Source organism: Columba livia, chromosome 9 (genome assembly GCF_036013475.1).
Source record: "Columba livia isolate bColLiv1 breed racing homer chromosome 9, bColLiv1.pat.W.v2, whole genome shotgun sequence".
Taxonomy (NCBI): Eukaryota; Metazoa; Chordata; class Aves; order Columbiformes; family Columbidae; genus Columba; species Columba livia.
The window spans coordinates 5,722,382-5,736,354 of NC_088610.1; the positions used below are offsets into that span (position 1 = coordinate 5,722,382).

Below are 13,973 nucleotides of genomic sequence, written 5' to 3' on the forward strand. Positions count from 1 at the left end.
GGTGGGCGGGCATTTGTTCCAGGTGAGCTCTCCCCTGATTTACCGTCTGTGCCCTGTTCCCACTGCCAGGGGCTAATGCGTGGGTTTATAGGATGGGGTTTTGTCGGCCGTGACTTGGCCTCCCCTGGCGTTTCCCCTGTTGATGCTGCCCAGTTGGCGGGTTGGGGTGTCACAGCGTGTCTGGCCGCTGCCACCTGCCCTGAGGAGCCCAGCGCTGGTGGGACACTGTGTACTGCCCAACAACACCTCTCATAATACTTTGTACAAGATGCCCAGGGGCATTTCTGGTTAAGAAGCGTTTAATTGACTACAAAAGCGTGTAGTGGTGGGGGTATGCATAATGCTGTTGCGGGGGCGGGGCAGGAGCTGGCAACAGTTTTCAAGGTGGGGAGTGGGGATTGCTACTCCAGGGGAAGGGAGGCACACAGGTGAGGTGACCAGGGGATCAGGATGAAGTGACCCAGGGGATCCACATAGCAGGGGAGGGGGTCCTGGGCTGTGCCTTTTCCTGCTCCAGCCTCTGGGGATGCTGGTTCCACCTCACAGAGGAGCTTCCCTGGCCCTTTGCCCCCTCCCAGCTCCCTGGCACTGCCGTGCCCATACTGAGGTGCAGGTGTAAAACCGTGCAGGGGCCCTGGATTGGGATCTCCAGTGCTCCCAGTTGCAGCTGAGTACTGGGGGGCTCAGCTGACACCTCAGGGCCTGTCCCTAGCCATACATCTCCCAGCTTTAGGATGTGCCTCTGCTCCCAGGGAAGCTGTGAACCAAATGGGAACTTGAGTCCTGCCTTGCCCTGAGCTGAGACATCACTTAGCTGCTGATTTTAGTGCCCATGGTGTCCCCACAGGCATGGTGGCACCAGCTGCCATTGCCATGTCACCACCATCTGCAGCTCCAAGGCCCACTCCCCCGTGTGGGGAGCAGGTCCTGTGGGGTCTGTGGAGTGGCTGCTGTGAGGAACAGGTCCCACGGGGTCCATGGGGAGGTTGCTGTGGGGAGCAGTTCCTGCAGGGACCATGGGGAGGCTGCTGTGCCACTGTTGGCAGTGCCACACACTGCTCCAGGCTGGGCTTTGCCAACTGGTGCCCAGGGAGCTGCACTGGGCTGTGCCAAGGTCCCCGGGGGGTCCCTGCAGGGTGACCTTTGGGTACGCCCCACCTCATGCCTTGGCTGAACAGGACATCCAGCCCTTGGGAAGGGGAGGGCTCAGCAGCAAAGGAATGGTGACAGGGACATTGGGGGCGGGAAGGGACAGCAGCTGTAACCTGCCTCCTTCTGCCATCCCTATAAATGGGAGGGAGCAGCAGCAGGGTTGCACCTGCAGGACTCCAGTTCCACAGGAGAGGCAGGGAGGGAGGGACAGACGGACGGAGCTGCTTCTTGCTACTCTTACCTCCATTTGAGCTTCCCAGTGCTCTGCCTGTGCAGAGGCCCCAGCCATGGGGACCAGGCGATGGACAACCTCCACCTTCGTGGGATGCTGCATATGGATTCTGCACGGTACGTCCGATATTTTTCTGTTAGCACACGTGCTACCTGAGCCCTTGCAAACCTCTGATGCAGCCTAACACAGACAGTATGATTCTCTCCTGGCTGCACTGGAAATGTCTTTTATGACCAGTCCTTGCAATCAATTACAGCCAAAGAGCTAGTAAAGTATTTTATGGGACAGGCATCACCCTGAAGTGCTGGTTGCAGGCATGGACCTGTGGGATAGGTGAGAGCTCAGCCCGGGAGCCTCCGTGCAGCCACATACCCCTCCAGGGAGGGAGCTGAGGGCTGGAAGCTGGTGAAGTGGGGCTCCAGGGATGCTCCCATCCCTCCCATGTCCCCGGGAAGAGCACACGTTGGTGCTCCATGCTGGGCCTCTCTTACACAAGCTTCCCGTGAATGGGTGGTGTGGGGTAGATGGTGTTTCCTGCTCCGCATGGAAGAATTAAGATAAAATATGGATTTGCTGGGATGGAGTGTGCCAAAATAACCCGGGGGACTTGACTGATGTGTTTTATTTTCCCTGAGACAAGGAAGGAAGTGGCTGATCTCCTCTGGCTGGTGGGGGTTGGTGCAAAAATCTTATTTCAGCAGGGGAAGAGGGTGAAGCAGCAGCGTGCTGGGAGGGGGAATGGAGGGCTGGAGGAGGATGGACCCCTCAAAAACTGCTCTAGCAGAGGAGATAATGTTCATTACTGACTGGCACAAGCTATCTGCAAGCTAACGAGCTGAGCCAATGGTGGGGTTGGGGGCACCTCCATTACAAGGACATCTTGCTGCCTGGCAGGGGGAACCTGACAAACCAGAGCACCGGGATGGGGAACAGGCTCGGGCTGTCAGGCTGCGACAAAACCCTGCTGGGTCTCACCCTCAGGGTGCCCTTCATCTCCCCTAATTGCAGCTGCCTAAAGCCAAGCGTCAGCAGATCCGCCCGGCTCCTCCTGGAGCCAACGGCGGCAGCTTGGTCTTCCCAGAGCCCGCATCCCTGTCCTAAAAATAAGTCTGGGTGAAACGTCACCCAGGGGTGCCAGTGGGTGCTGGGAGAAACTCCTGGGGTGTGTGGTGGTGTCTCCTTCCCCTTTCAGGGAATCTCCTGGATATGAGGCAGGATTTTGGCAGCAGGAGAGCAGAGCTGTAAGCAGGAGCTGCTGAATGTTCCCTCAGCCTGCAGGGAACCCCTGCGTGCTGCACCCAGCTGGGGGCAAGAGGAGCGGGGGCAAGGGCAGGCAGGTCCCCCCTCAGGAGAGGTTTAGCAAACCTGCTTTAGCTGCAGCGGGTCAGGAGCCATTGCAGTCAGGGAATGTTTCACTAGTCTCTTGCTGTCCTACCTGCCCAAGGGCTTTGGGTAAAGTGTATTTAAATGTCCCTCAGACACTCGAAAGGTGACAAAATGCAAGAACCACCCCTGGGGCTCCTCAGAAGTGATTGTGCTTAGGGGTGTCCCTCCAGGGAGGCAAAGAGGGTTGAGGGCTGTCCTGGGGCAGCAGAGCTGCACAGACACCTCGGGGGCAATGAACTAGACTTACTGGGACTCAGCTCTTGCCAGTGGCCAGGCGGTACCATCCCCAGCCTAACTGGGCTGGGTTACAGTGTCTGCCTTTTCCTCTGTGCTTGCACCCACGTCTCTCTCTGACCTGTGATGAGTTGTGTCCTGTCTCAGCTGGCAGCTGCTGATGCTGGAGATGCAAAAAGTGCTGTAAAGTGCTGTGCCTAAGGCAGCCCAGGGTGCACTCCTTGGCTCTTAAAAGAAATGCAGGATGAGGCAGTAGAGTTTAAGAAGGAGCGGGAGCACCCTGAGCTTGGCTGGAGGAGATGTGTGGCTGATCCTTTCAGGCTGTTGGCTCCAGCACCCATTTTAATGCTCCATTTTGTGCTTCTCTGCAGGGCTCAGGGCTGCCGGTGCCATCCCTGTCACTACTGAGGGGTCATTTGCTGCAGGGACAGTTTCTCCCATTGCGACGGAGAGTGAGGGGCCCCCTGCCCTAGTGATGGGCACTGCAGAGACGAGCACCACAGTGGCCAACGCTGAGATAGCAGAGAGTATCCTCGCTGGAAGCTCGTCGAGCCTGTCCTTCCCTGCTGGGGCTCAGACAGATGCTTTGGTGACAGCAACAATTGCATACGGCTCTACAGCACTGACTTTGATAAACGTGACCAAGCCTCTTAACACGTCTCAGGAAAACAAGGGGGGTTCAGCTGCTCCCACTGCAGCCACGAGCACTGCCGCCATCCCTGAACAATACCCCGCTGTCACCCCAGAAGCAGCACTCGATGTAACAGGGGCTGTTCCCACCGCCCCGCTAGGGACCACCCCTCTCTTTGCAGGTGTGAAGGAGGATGTTCCTGCAGCCGTGACCAGGGAAGAAGCAGAGAACCTAGACCCCACTGTTAGTGATGTGCTCTTTCCCACTCTGCCAGCAGTCACCTGGGGGGCACAGCCAGCTGCTGGCAGTCCTGTGGGTGCTGGGGTCACCGTCCTGCCGAGCCAAGGGGTGACCACAGGTACGGGAGCAGTCAAGGAAGACACAACCCGGCTTGTGGGTTTTCAAACAGAAGACAGTGCCAACTCCTGGAGCCCCAGCGCTGGAAGGCTGATCACAAACCAGCAGGACGGGATGTTGAGCAGGGCTGGGGGCATTGCCCCAGAGCCAGAGGGAGAAACAGCCCCAGCTGCCGAGGAAAGTCCCTCAGCTTTGGTGCCTGGAGCCAGGGGAGATGCAGTAAATGGTGAATTCAGCACAGCTGGTTCATCCCTCTTGTCTCCAGAGAGCACAACAGTGGCAAGCCCAGGGGAGCCCTCCATCCTTCCCAGCCAGGCAGCACTGAGCCCGGCTGCTTCACTGGCACCAGCTGGCGATGGGGACAGGGATGGGCAGGGAGCTCCTGGGCTGTCATCGGAAGGTTCAACCCTGTCACCTGCAGCCATTGAGGCACCTGCAGCACCTGAGGTGACAGAGGACATGGCCACCTCGCTATTGGACCCAAGCGTTCCCACTGATGCACAGAGTGACACGAATCCCCCAGTCCTGGACACTGTGCTGCCCACAGAGGACGTAGGAACAATGGGTCTCACCAAACCATCCCTGCAGCCTGCCCCATGGCAGATCCCCATCGGAGAACAGCCACCACTGCTTGCGTCTGCTCTGCCACCCCCCACAGACAACTCCAGTGCTCTGAGGGCTGCTTACCCACCCTCAGGGGCTGGGGCCAGCACCCTGCCTGCAGCTGGCGATGGGGCAGAGACAGGAACAAGCCCTGACCTTGCAGCTGCCTCAGGAACACCTGTGTCTCCATCTCTTGGGGGGTCACAGCCATGGGGCATCACTGCTGGTGCTCCCCAGGGAGCCAATGGACCTGGCACTGGCTCGAGTTCAGCTTCAGATGTCCCCAGCCCAGCATCTTTCATACCTGATGGACTGGCATGGCCCGCTGCTGGGGTCCAGGGTCAGAGGGCCGAGGGTCCAGGGGACATAGCACAGGCAGGAGGTCCAGGGGATGACAGTCTTTATGCAGATATCCAGAGTGACACGAGTCGTTCAGCCTTCAGCACTCAGCAGGATGCTGCTAACACCGGAGAGCTGCCAGCTGGAGAAACAGAAGCTCTGGCAAATGCCAAACTGTCCCCTCCATCAGCTGTTGGGGACAGAGCAGGAGCAGCCCCAGCACAGGGACAAGTGCCCCCACCTGGTCCTGCATCTCTCGGCAGTGCTGGGCTGCAGCCCGACCTCTCAGGGGCTGAAGGACCAGGGGACCTGCCCAGTGAATTTCCCAGTGCTCCTGGGGCTGTTTACCCACCCCTGGGATCTGCAGCTGGCCCCGTGTCTGGGGCAGAGACACCAGTGAGCCCCGATCTCAGTGCTGCCCAGGGAGCACCCGTGTCTCCATCCTTTGAGGAACCACAGCCATGGGGAACAGCAGCTGGTGCTCCCCAGGGAGCAGGTCTCCCTGGAGCCAGCGGACCAGGCACCGTTTTGACTTCAGCATGGGATGTCCCCAACTCAGCAGTCAATGGACCAGCAGGACCCCCATCACCTGCCCTCAGGGACCAGTTTGGCACAAACCCAGGGCTGCCGGCAGTGGAGGGACAAGGTCCTGGTACAACAGAGCCGGTGCTGGGAGGAGCAGGCAGTGGGACTGAGTTTGAGCCATCCCTGATCTCTGCTGCAGGCGGCGGGACAGTGGTTGGAGTGAATCAACTGCCTGGTGCAGGTTCCTTGTCCGGTCCTGCTTCTCGCAGTGATGTGGTGGCAACATCCTCCACTTCAGAGGACAATAGAGCAGGACTCATCCCAGCCGCTGCCCCTGTCCCTGACAGCCTGTCCTCAGCCTCTCCAGATAGTGAAACCGGCCCAGGGCTCGCTCAGGTCCTGGGGGCTGATGGCACAGGGAATGCGGTACAGGCAGGAAACCCAGAGAGTGAAAGGCCCTACACAGAGACAAGTCCTTCAGCCTTCAGTGCTCAGCAGGATCCCTCTAACACTGGGGAGCTGCCAGCAGGAGAAACAGGGGCTTTGGTGAATACTGAACTGTCCCCTTCATTAGCTCCTGGGGACAGAGCAGGGACAGGAGCAGCCCCGGCACTAGGGCAAGTGTCCCCACCTGGTCCTGCATCTCTCGGCAGTGCTGGGCTGCAGCCCGACCTCTCAGGGGCTGAAGGACCAGAGGACCTGCCCAGTGAATTTCCCAATGCTCCTGGGGCTGCTTACCCACCCCTGGGATCTGCAGCTGGCCCCGTGCTTGGGGCAGAGACACCAGTGAGCCCCGATCTCAGTGCTGCCCAGGGAGCACCCGTGTCTCCATCCTTTGAGGAACCACAGCCATGGGGAGCAGCAGCTGGTGCTCCCCAGGGAGCAGGTCTCCCTGGAGCCAGCGGACCAGGCACCGTTTTGACTTCAGCATGGGATGTCCCCAACTCAGCAGTCTATGGACCAGCAGGATCCCCATCACCTGCCCTCGGGGACCAGTTTGGCACACACCCAGGGCTGCCAGCAGTGGAAGGACATGGCACCGGTACAGCAGAGCTGATGCTGGGAGGAGCAGGCAGTGGGACTGAGTTTGAGCCATCCCTGATCTCTGCTGCAGGCGGTGGGACGGCGGCTGGAGTGAATCAACTGCCTGGTGCAGGTTCCTTGTCCGGTCCTGCCTCTCACAGTGATGCGGTGGCAACATCATCTCTTTTGGATACAGCCAGTCCAAGTGCCCTTGGAGGAGCAGGCAGCACTCCTGGAGCTCTGCAGCCTTCCCTGGGTGCTGGGCCTGGGGTCCCTCCTGCTGCAGGGGAAGGTGCAGGGGAAGCAGCTGGTGACGGAACATCCCTGGGGCAGACTGCTGCTGAAGGGCAGCCAGCTGGTTCAGGAGCCCCTGATAGAGAAGCAGCAGCTGTGCTGCAGTCTGCATCTACTTCATCTACTGTGGGGTCTTCATCACCTGGGACGGCTGCCAATGGAGCAAACCTTCCTGGAGCTGGTGAAGCCAGCAATGGCTTGAGCACAGGCTTGGAGGCTGCTGGTCCTGAGGAACCCCCTGTATCTGCCCCTGGCATTCAGAGCGGTGCTGATCTTGGACTTTCTGATGCAAGACTGAGCCAAGTCAATGTGGTGGATCTGCCTGGAGGTGCCTTAGCTGACAGGGGACCTTCCTCCAGTGCCAGCCTGGGAGAGGGAGCAGGACCCATCATACAGACCACGTCAGGAGTGTCAGCCCCGTCTGCCTTTGCCTCCCCCCAGGGGACGCAGCCCCTGCTCCCGGTGGCTCCAGGTGCTGGTGGTGTCTCCGATGGCACAGCCACCTCACTGCCTGCTTCTCTGCTCCTCCCTGGACATGGGCTGACCTCAGGGCTGGCACCCAATGGAGACCCCCACTTTGTCCCCAGCACCCAGAGCGGGAGCGCCCCCCTGGCTCTGGGGGCACCAGGTGGGCTGGCGGGTGATGCTGGAGGTGCCCAGCTGTGGTCTTCTGAAGACGAGGTGGCCTCAGGGATGCCAGCACCTTCTGGAGAAGCATCACCCCGTGCCCCCACATCCCCCAATGCTGCCCCAGTGCTGCCTTCTGCTCTGGAGGGAGAAAGCTCTGCAGAGGGGGTGTCTGCTGGCCCCGGGCTTTCGGCACGTGAGTCACAAGTGGGGTCCTCTGCGGAGGGAAAGGGAGAGCTGGGGACTGCTGTGCTGGGGGGGCCTGCCCTGCTCCTGCCCCCTCACCAGCCGGGAAGCCCTGGGGATCCCTCTGGGGATGCTGATGGCCTTGTGCCTGGGGAAGCAAATGCTGTACTCCCCAAAGTGATGGCAGGGCGAGGGGACGTTGCTCAGCTCCTTCCCAGTGTGACTGGAGCCAGGGCAGCCATGGAGACCCCCCCTCGCTCCTCACTTGGGGGAACCCCAGGGCTCTCTGTCCTGCCTCCCGCCGGGATTGCTGCTGGCAGCCCTGGATCAGAGATCCCAGGGCCAGGACCTGTCAGTGGCTTGTCACCTGCTGGCATGCAGCCATTCTCAGGCAACAAGGTGACCACCAGCTTGGCAAATGGAGTCCTTGCCGCCAGTGGGTCAAGCCTCCATGCAGCCTTCCCAGGCCAGTGGGAAACCCCAAGAGGGTTCCCAGCCACCGCACGCCCGGTCGTGTCCTGCAGCCTGATCACCACCAGCCCAGTCCCACCAGCCCCCATCCCTGGGGTCAGGAAGGTGCTCCCCAGTCCAGCAGTAGCCACTGTCACCTCCCACGCATCGTCCCCCGTGTTTCCAGCTCCACCAGGAGGGCCGGTGACCGCCCTGAACCTACTGCCCAGCCCCACAGGTACGTGATGCTCGCGGGGCAGCCCGGGCAGCAGGAGCACCTCTGGCCTCCTGAAGGACTGTCCTGGGGAATTTTCAGTGCCCAGAGACTGAGGAGGGGGCTATATGGGACCAGGATCCCTGGGGGAGATGCAATTCCTGCACAAGAGCTTGCATTTTTGGCAGGCAGAGCTTGCCTTCAAGTACGGTCCCATCAGCTGGAAAATGCTTCCCCTCCAAATTCTTTGTTTTTTTTAATGGACATAGATAGAGAGCTGGAGACTGTAAACATCTCTAGAAAGAGCTGTGGGTGTTTAGTTCCCTGCTGTCCCCCTCCCACAGTCCTTTGTGATGTTTTTCCCCTCCTAACAGCAGTCCCTCAGCATGATGCCCCAACGGGGTTGGAGCAGGAAGATACAGTGACTACAAAGGCCACCACAGCAGGTTTGGGGCAGCTGTGCATGTGTGAGGCAACAAAAGGGATGGGAGCAAGCTCCTGTAGGGGAAGGTGACATGCAGGGTGTCCCAGAGGGCTACTGGCAGTGTCCCCCCCTCCTCCTGCTGCTCAGGCTGGGTCCCTGTGGAAGCAAAATCATTTCAGCCCTTCGAGTTTTTGGTGCAAACCAGAGGCCTTGCTGTAAGTGTGTTTTGCTTTGTTCTTCTTTTTCAGTCCCAGCTATACCCCTCTATGGGTATGGAGCGAGGGAAAATGATCGGGAGTATGTGGAAAGAAAGGTGGATTTTAATTCTCCACTTTTCAAGCCCGAGACTGGATTCCCGTTTGGGAACACCCTGCGCAGCTCTCTCTATGTGAGTCTACTTTGGCTTGACTTGTTGTTGGGCAAGCGGCCATCCCCCAAAAACCTGTGGGAGGGACCAGGGGCCAGGTGTCTGTGATGGGACCCTTACGGGCTTGAATCAACTGGGGTGATGCCAGGGTCTTTTTGCAGCAGGGGGTGACTTTGTGCCAGTTTTGGTGGTGGCCAGTGGTGGCCTTACTTGGATGATCCTCAGAGTGGGCTTGGAAATGGGAGGACTGCCACCCTTGTGTTGGGGGATCCCACTGGTCCTGATCTCACCTGATGGAGGGATCCCTTTGTTCAGTTTACAGACAACGGACAAATCATTTTCCCAGCCTCGGACAACAGCATCTTCACATACCCCAACCCTCCTCCCAGAGGCTTTAGCGGCCGCGAGGAGGTTCCCATGATTGCTGTGTTTTGGGACAATGCTGACTTCTCCAGAGGTGTTGGTACTACCTTTTACCAGGTGAGTGAAGCCACCTGAAACACTTTTGGGTGATAAATTATACTGATGTCCCTTGAGATGGCAGTCTATGAGTGGTAATTTCCTTTTCTGGGCCAAATTTAAGAGCTGTTGGTCCTGTGTGGGGGGGGAGCTGTCCAAACCTCATCCACAATACTCCATGGATGACCCCAATCTTGACCTGTCTTTGCCCTGCTGGGAGCTAACACAGATCCACCGGTGTACCCAACCTGCAGGAGTTCCCCACCCTTAACACAGACAAGCCTCCCTTCGTCCGTGACGTGGAAGCAAAGGTTCGGCGGTACCTGAGGTCCTCCTACTCGGCAGCCTGGACCCTGAAGATCACCTGGGAGAAGGCACCTGCCTACGGAGCACGGACTGACACTCGGAGGGTAAGAGGCTGATGGAGCTCAAGGGCTTGTTGAGTTGTCACAAAAACCCCAAGATCTATGGGCCGTCACCTTGTCTGTGCCTGAAAATAAGAACTAGTTCTGTGAAAAAGGTCAGTTTTGAAGACTTCTGCCAAAAAGAACTGGGCTGTGCCCATGTTTTGGTGCTTTTCAGTTTTTTTGGGGGACGTATTTAGTTGAACTCTCCCTGTTGCGTTAAGTCTTTCTCTTTAATGTGGTGGGAGTTTGTTCTTTAGAAGCATAAAAGTGGGTGAATTTAAGGCTTTTCATGGAACAGCATCAAAGTAAAATCATCACATTTGCCATGCAAAATGCAAACCAGCCCAGGCTGCATTTGCCTTGCACACCAAGACCTCAGCCCCACCGTCCCCCAGCCAGCACTCACACGCACCCCTAATTTTAAACCCAGCAGCTTTCCTCACTTTCTTACCTGTCCACAACATTTCTCCCCAGACGATCACATACCAGGCTGTCCTGACCACTGATGGCTTCAGGTCCTACGTCCTGATGCTGTACCAGGCGGGTGGCATGCAGTGGGATTACACCAGGCTGGCTGCCACCAACGTGCTCATCGGCTACACCAGGTACAGCAGTCCTGGCCCCCAACCCCGTGTCCTCCCCCTGTGTCCCATGAAGTGTTCTGCAAGGATGAGGACAGACCAGATGGGGTGTCCACACCCGTACAGCCTAACATATGGGGGTTTCCAAATCAAATTTGTCCCATTAGTGCTAAACAGCTGGGCTGTGCTTGCTCTAAGATCCACACATCCCTCTGGGGTCCCTGGCCTGCAGTGTCCTGGTGGTTTGGGTGGAAGCAGGGGGGAGAAGGGGATGTTTGCTGAACTTTGTGCCAGATGAGGGAAGGGATTTCCGCTGCTTGGCCGGAGCAGTGGCTTCCTGCCTCCTCACATTACAGGCAGTCTGTCCCCGGGGTTTGCTATTTAGCTGCTTGCTGCAGCTGGGTAAAGGTGGCTGGGATGGGAAGCGCGGGCGGTACAAGCACGTGTATGTGCTTCCCTGTGCATGACCACTCGTGGGTTTCTGCTTCCTATCACCCTGCAAGGTGCTGGTAAACCATGGAAGCTGTTCATGGAGTCTCAAGGTGTCTGGGGGTACAGCCCGTGATGCGGCAGGAGCATTTGCAGCACCAAAAACTAACAGCACCCTGTAGAGAAGAGGCAGTGGGCTGGGGTAGCTGGTGTCTTTGCCCTCCTGTCCCCGCAGCTGTGATTTGGGTGCTGTGGGGTCCTGCATGCACAGGATAAGGGTGGCTGAAGGGCAGGCTGGAGCTGAGGCTGAGATAACCCAACTCGGGAAGAGCAACCTCTGATTTCTCCCCTTTCCTCCGCACACAGCGGGGATGGCTTTTACCGCAATGATGACTTGACTCGGAGACCTCCAGCTGCTAAATATCGCCCTGACCAGTTCAGGGGCTACAACACAGGTAGGAACAGGTTCTTGCAGCCCCTGGGGTGTTTGGAGAAGGGCTTCTGGGGGACATTTCCAGGGGTTGAAATCCACCCTGCCACTGTGGCAAGGCTCTCACTGAGTTCACCAAGACCAGGCTTTTCCTCCAAGCACATAAAATGCTTCCCCTGGGTACAAGCTATGCCCTGAGGCTGATGTTTCCATGGACACTTTTTGTTGCAATGGCTATGTTCCAAGGTTTTCTTCTTTGGGGAGAGTCTCCCCCCATTTCCCTCCTGTTGGGTGGCTGTTAAACACAAGGTCCCATGGCTGGAGGTCAATGCGTGCTCATCTTCCAGCATCACTTGGCTCTTGCCCCATGATCCCCTTGGCCAGAGGTGACGACTCATGGTTTCTCTCCCTGCTCAGACCTCCGTGGGCTGTGGATTTACAAACTGGAGAGCCGCGTGGGTATCAACTACCGGCTGAAGTGCCTGGCGTGGACAGGGCAGCAGCAGGAGCCGCGGATGTGGAGCCAGGGCCTGCCCGCCTGCCCCTGCACCCTGCAGCAAGGGCAGCGGGACCCGCGCTTCAAGAGCAGCCGGGGAGGCAAGTGAACATGCCACTTCCCCACCGTCTTCACCCCCGAGCTGTCCCTCACCATTTCCCCTGCAAGGGTGGCTCGAGTCCCTCCTGGCTGGGTGGGCAGGGGACCCCAAGGAAAATGGGGAGGGAGCTGCCCTTTTCCACAGAGACAGGGAAAATGGGGAGGAATGAGGGCTGACCTGTCCATGTTTTGTTAAACTGTATGCAGCTGGTCTAAGCTGCACAGGGACAGCAGGGATGGACCCTCCCCAGCCCTGGGGTCTCACCTTAGGGCACCACTTGTATAGTCCCCATCAGTCTCTCCAAACCACCCATAGCACCACGAGTGATGGATAACAAGGAACCAGCCCCAGCCCCGCTCGGTGCCCTGCAGCAGGGCTGCTGGCTGGGCAGGGCTGCACTGGGGCTCACTGCTGCTCCCTTGCAGGCTGGGGGGCTGCCCGTGTCTCCATGCTGCACTCAGCCTCCCCCAACCCATACGGTGCCGGTGTCCGCTGCCTGTACGACAGCCAGAGCCGGCTCATCGAGGGGCGGCAGGAGAGGTACTGGAGGTTCTTCAGGCAGGCATCCCCCTTCCGTGGTAAGCACTGGCAACCCTGGCATTCCTTAGCTGAGACTGTCATGGCTGTAGCCTGTAAATTGTTTTGATCTCTGTGCCACGCTGTTGCCCTTGGAGGGAGTGAAGAGGCGAGCCTGCCCGGAGCCAGCCCATCTCCCTCTCCCTTTCAGCCCCTTACTCTCCTATTTTGCCTACAGACCAGGAGCTCAAGTTGTACGACTGGTGTTGTAACCAGGCGGGCAGTGCTCATCTCTGCGCCCGCTACAGTGAGAAGAGACCGAAGATTGGCTGTGACGGATACCAGTCACCCGGTACTGGTGGGTTTGCAGCCCGTGTGTGCCAGGGCGATGCCGTCTTGGTGCCCAGGACTGGGGGGAGCATCCCACCTACTCTGTGGTCAAGGCAGCAAGAGCCTCAGGCAGAGGGATGGGTTTTGTGGTGCCCATGGGCTGTGCAGAGTTGAGGGAGGGCATCTCCCTTAGCACATAACCATTGGCATAGTCTGGGGGTGACAACACACCGGGAGGGGAGGAGGACTGCAGCTAACATGGTTGTTGGTGTAAGTTGATGTGCAGCTTTCTTGCAACTGCCACAGGTTCCTCGGAGGAGGAGGACAGTAACTCGAAGGAGCAGGGAGGTGAGTGGGCTCAGGGGTCTCCTCTCCACTGGCTGCATCCCACTGCCTGTCCCAGGGCTTCTGGCTAGCCCCGGGCTCCCAGGGAGAAGATAGCCAGGGAATCCTTCTTTCTTCTTCTTTGCAGATAGAGAAGACAAGTAACTGAGGGATTGTACATGTGCAACATGGCCTGGGCCACAGCTTATTCTCCAAGTCCTTTATTCCTGCTTGTCCCACATCCCCCGTTCCTCCCAGCACCCATCACCCCGGTGTCTGCAGTTACCTTCACTGGCGCAAGGTCATTTTTCTAACCCAGACTTGTCCCAAGGAGTCCATTGCTTTAGTCACCCTTCCCCAGCTGCAGCTGAACGGGTGCCTGTGGGCACCTCCTTGCTGGCAGGGAGCTGGGCAGGTACCCCTCACTGCACCCACCTCCCCCATCCTCCCTACACCTGCCATCCCCCCACGCTGGAAGCTGAGTTTGGTCCCCTGGCACCCAGGGAATGGGTTTTGCACCTCACGTGATTCACCTGCACCCAAGCCCCTGAGTGCTGTGGTGCACAAGGCTGACCCTGTGACCTGGTCCTGTCTTGTCCCCAACTTCTGTCCTCCAGCCATCCCCACCTGTGCAGTCCTTGTGCCCAGGAGAAGGGACAATTCTCTAGATCAAGGCAGAGGCTGCTTGACACCTCTGCTTTATGTGCGAGGGCAAAATTCAGTCCTGTGATCAGAAGCATTGGGACAAAAAAAAAATAATATTGTGTGTAAGAGAGAATCTACCTTTCTTAAAAAAAAAGATCTTTGTCAAATCTATTTCATTCAATAAAGCCTCAAAGGTCTGAGCATCACTGATC

At 58.2% G+C, this 13,973-nt stretch overlaps 1 protein-coding gene across 3 annotated transcripts; it reads left to right on the forward strand.

Annotated features, from left to right (window-relative positions):
* The first annotated feature begins 1,274 nt into the window (after positions 1-1,274).
* Positions 1,275-13,971, forward strand: LOC102093638 (mucin-4). 3 transcript variants are annotated; one of them, XM_065072840.1, is made up of 12 exons: positions 1,275-1,500; positions 3,376-8,277; positions 8,926-9,065; positions 9,360-9,524; positions 9,758-9,913; positions 10,385-10,515; positions 11,287-11,375; positions 11,768-11,947; positions 12,372-12,524; positions 12,701-12,814; positions 13,099-13,140; positions 13,265-13,971. In XM_065072840.1, exons 1-12 carry the CDS (start codon positions 1,440-1,442, stop codon positions 13,279-13,281), a joined length of 6,150 nt encoding a protein of 2,049 aa, XP_064928912.1. In that variant the 5' UTR covers positions 1,275-1,439; the 3' UTR covers positions 13,282-13,971. The 3 variants fall into 3 exon arrangements, with proteins under 3 accessions (XP_064928912.1, XP_021136235.2, XP_064928913.1); XM_021280560.2 differs by having other exon boundaries at positions 1,283-1,500; positions 12,701-12,820; XM_065072841.1 differs by having other exon boundaries at positions 1,287-1,500; positions 3,376-7,599; positions 12,701-12,820.
* Positions 13,972-13,973: the final 2 nt, after the last annotated feature.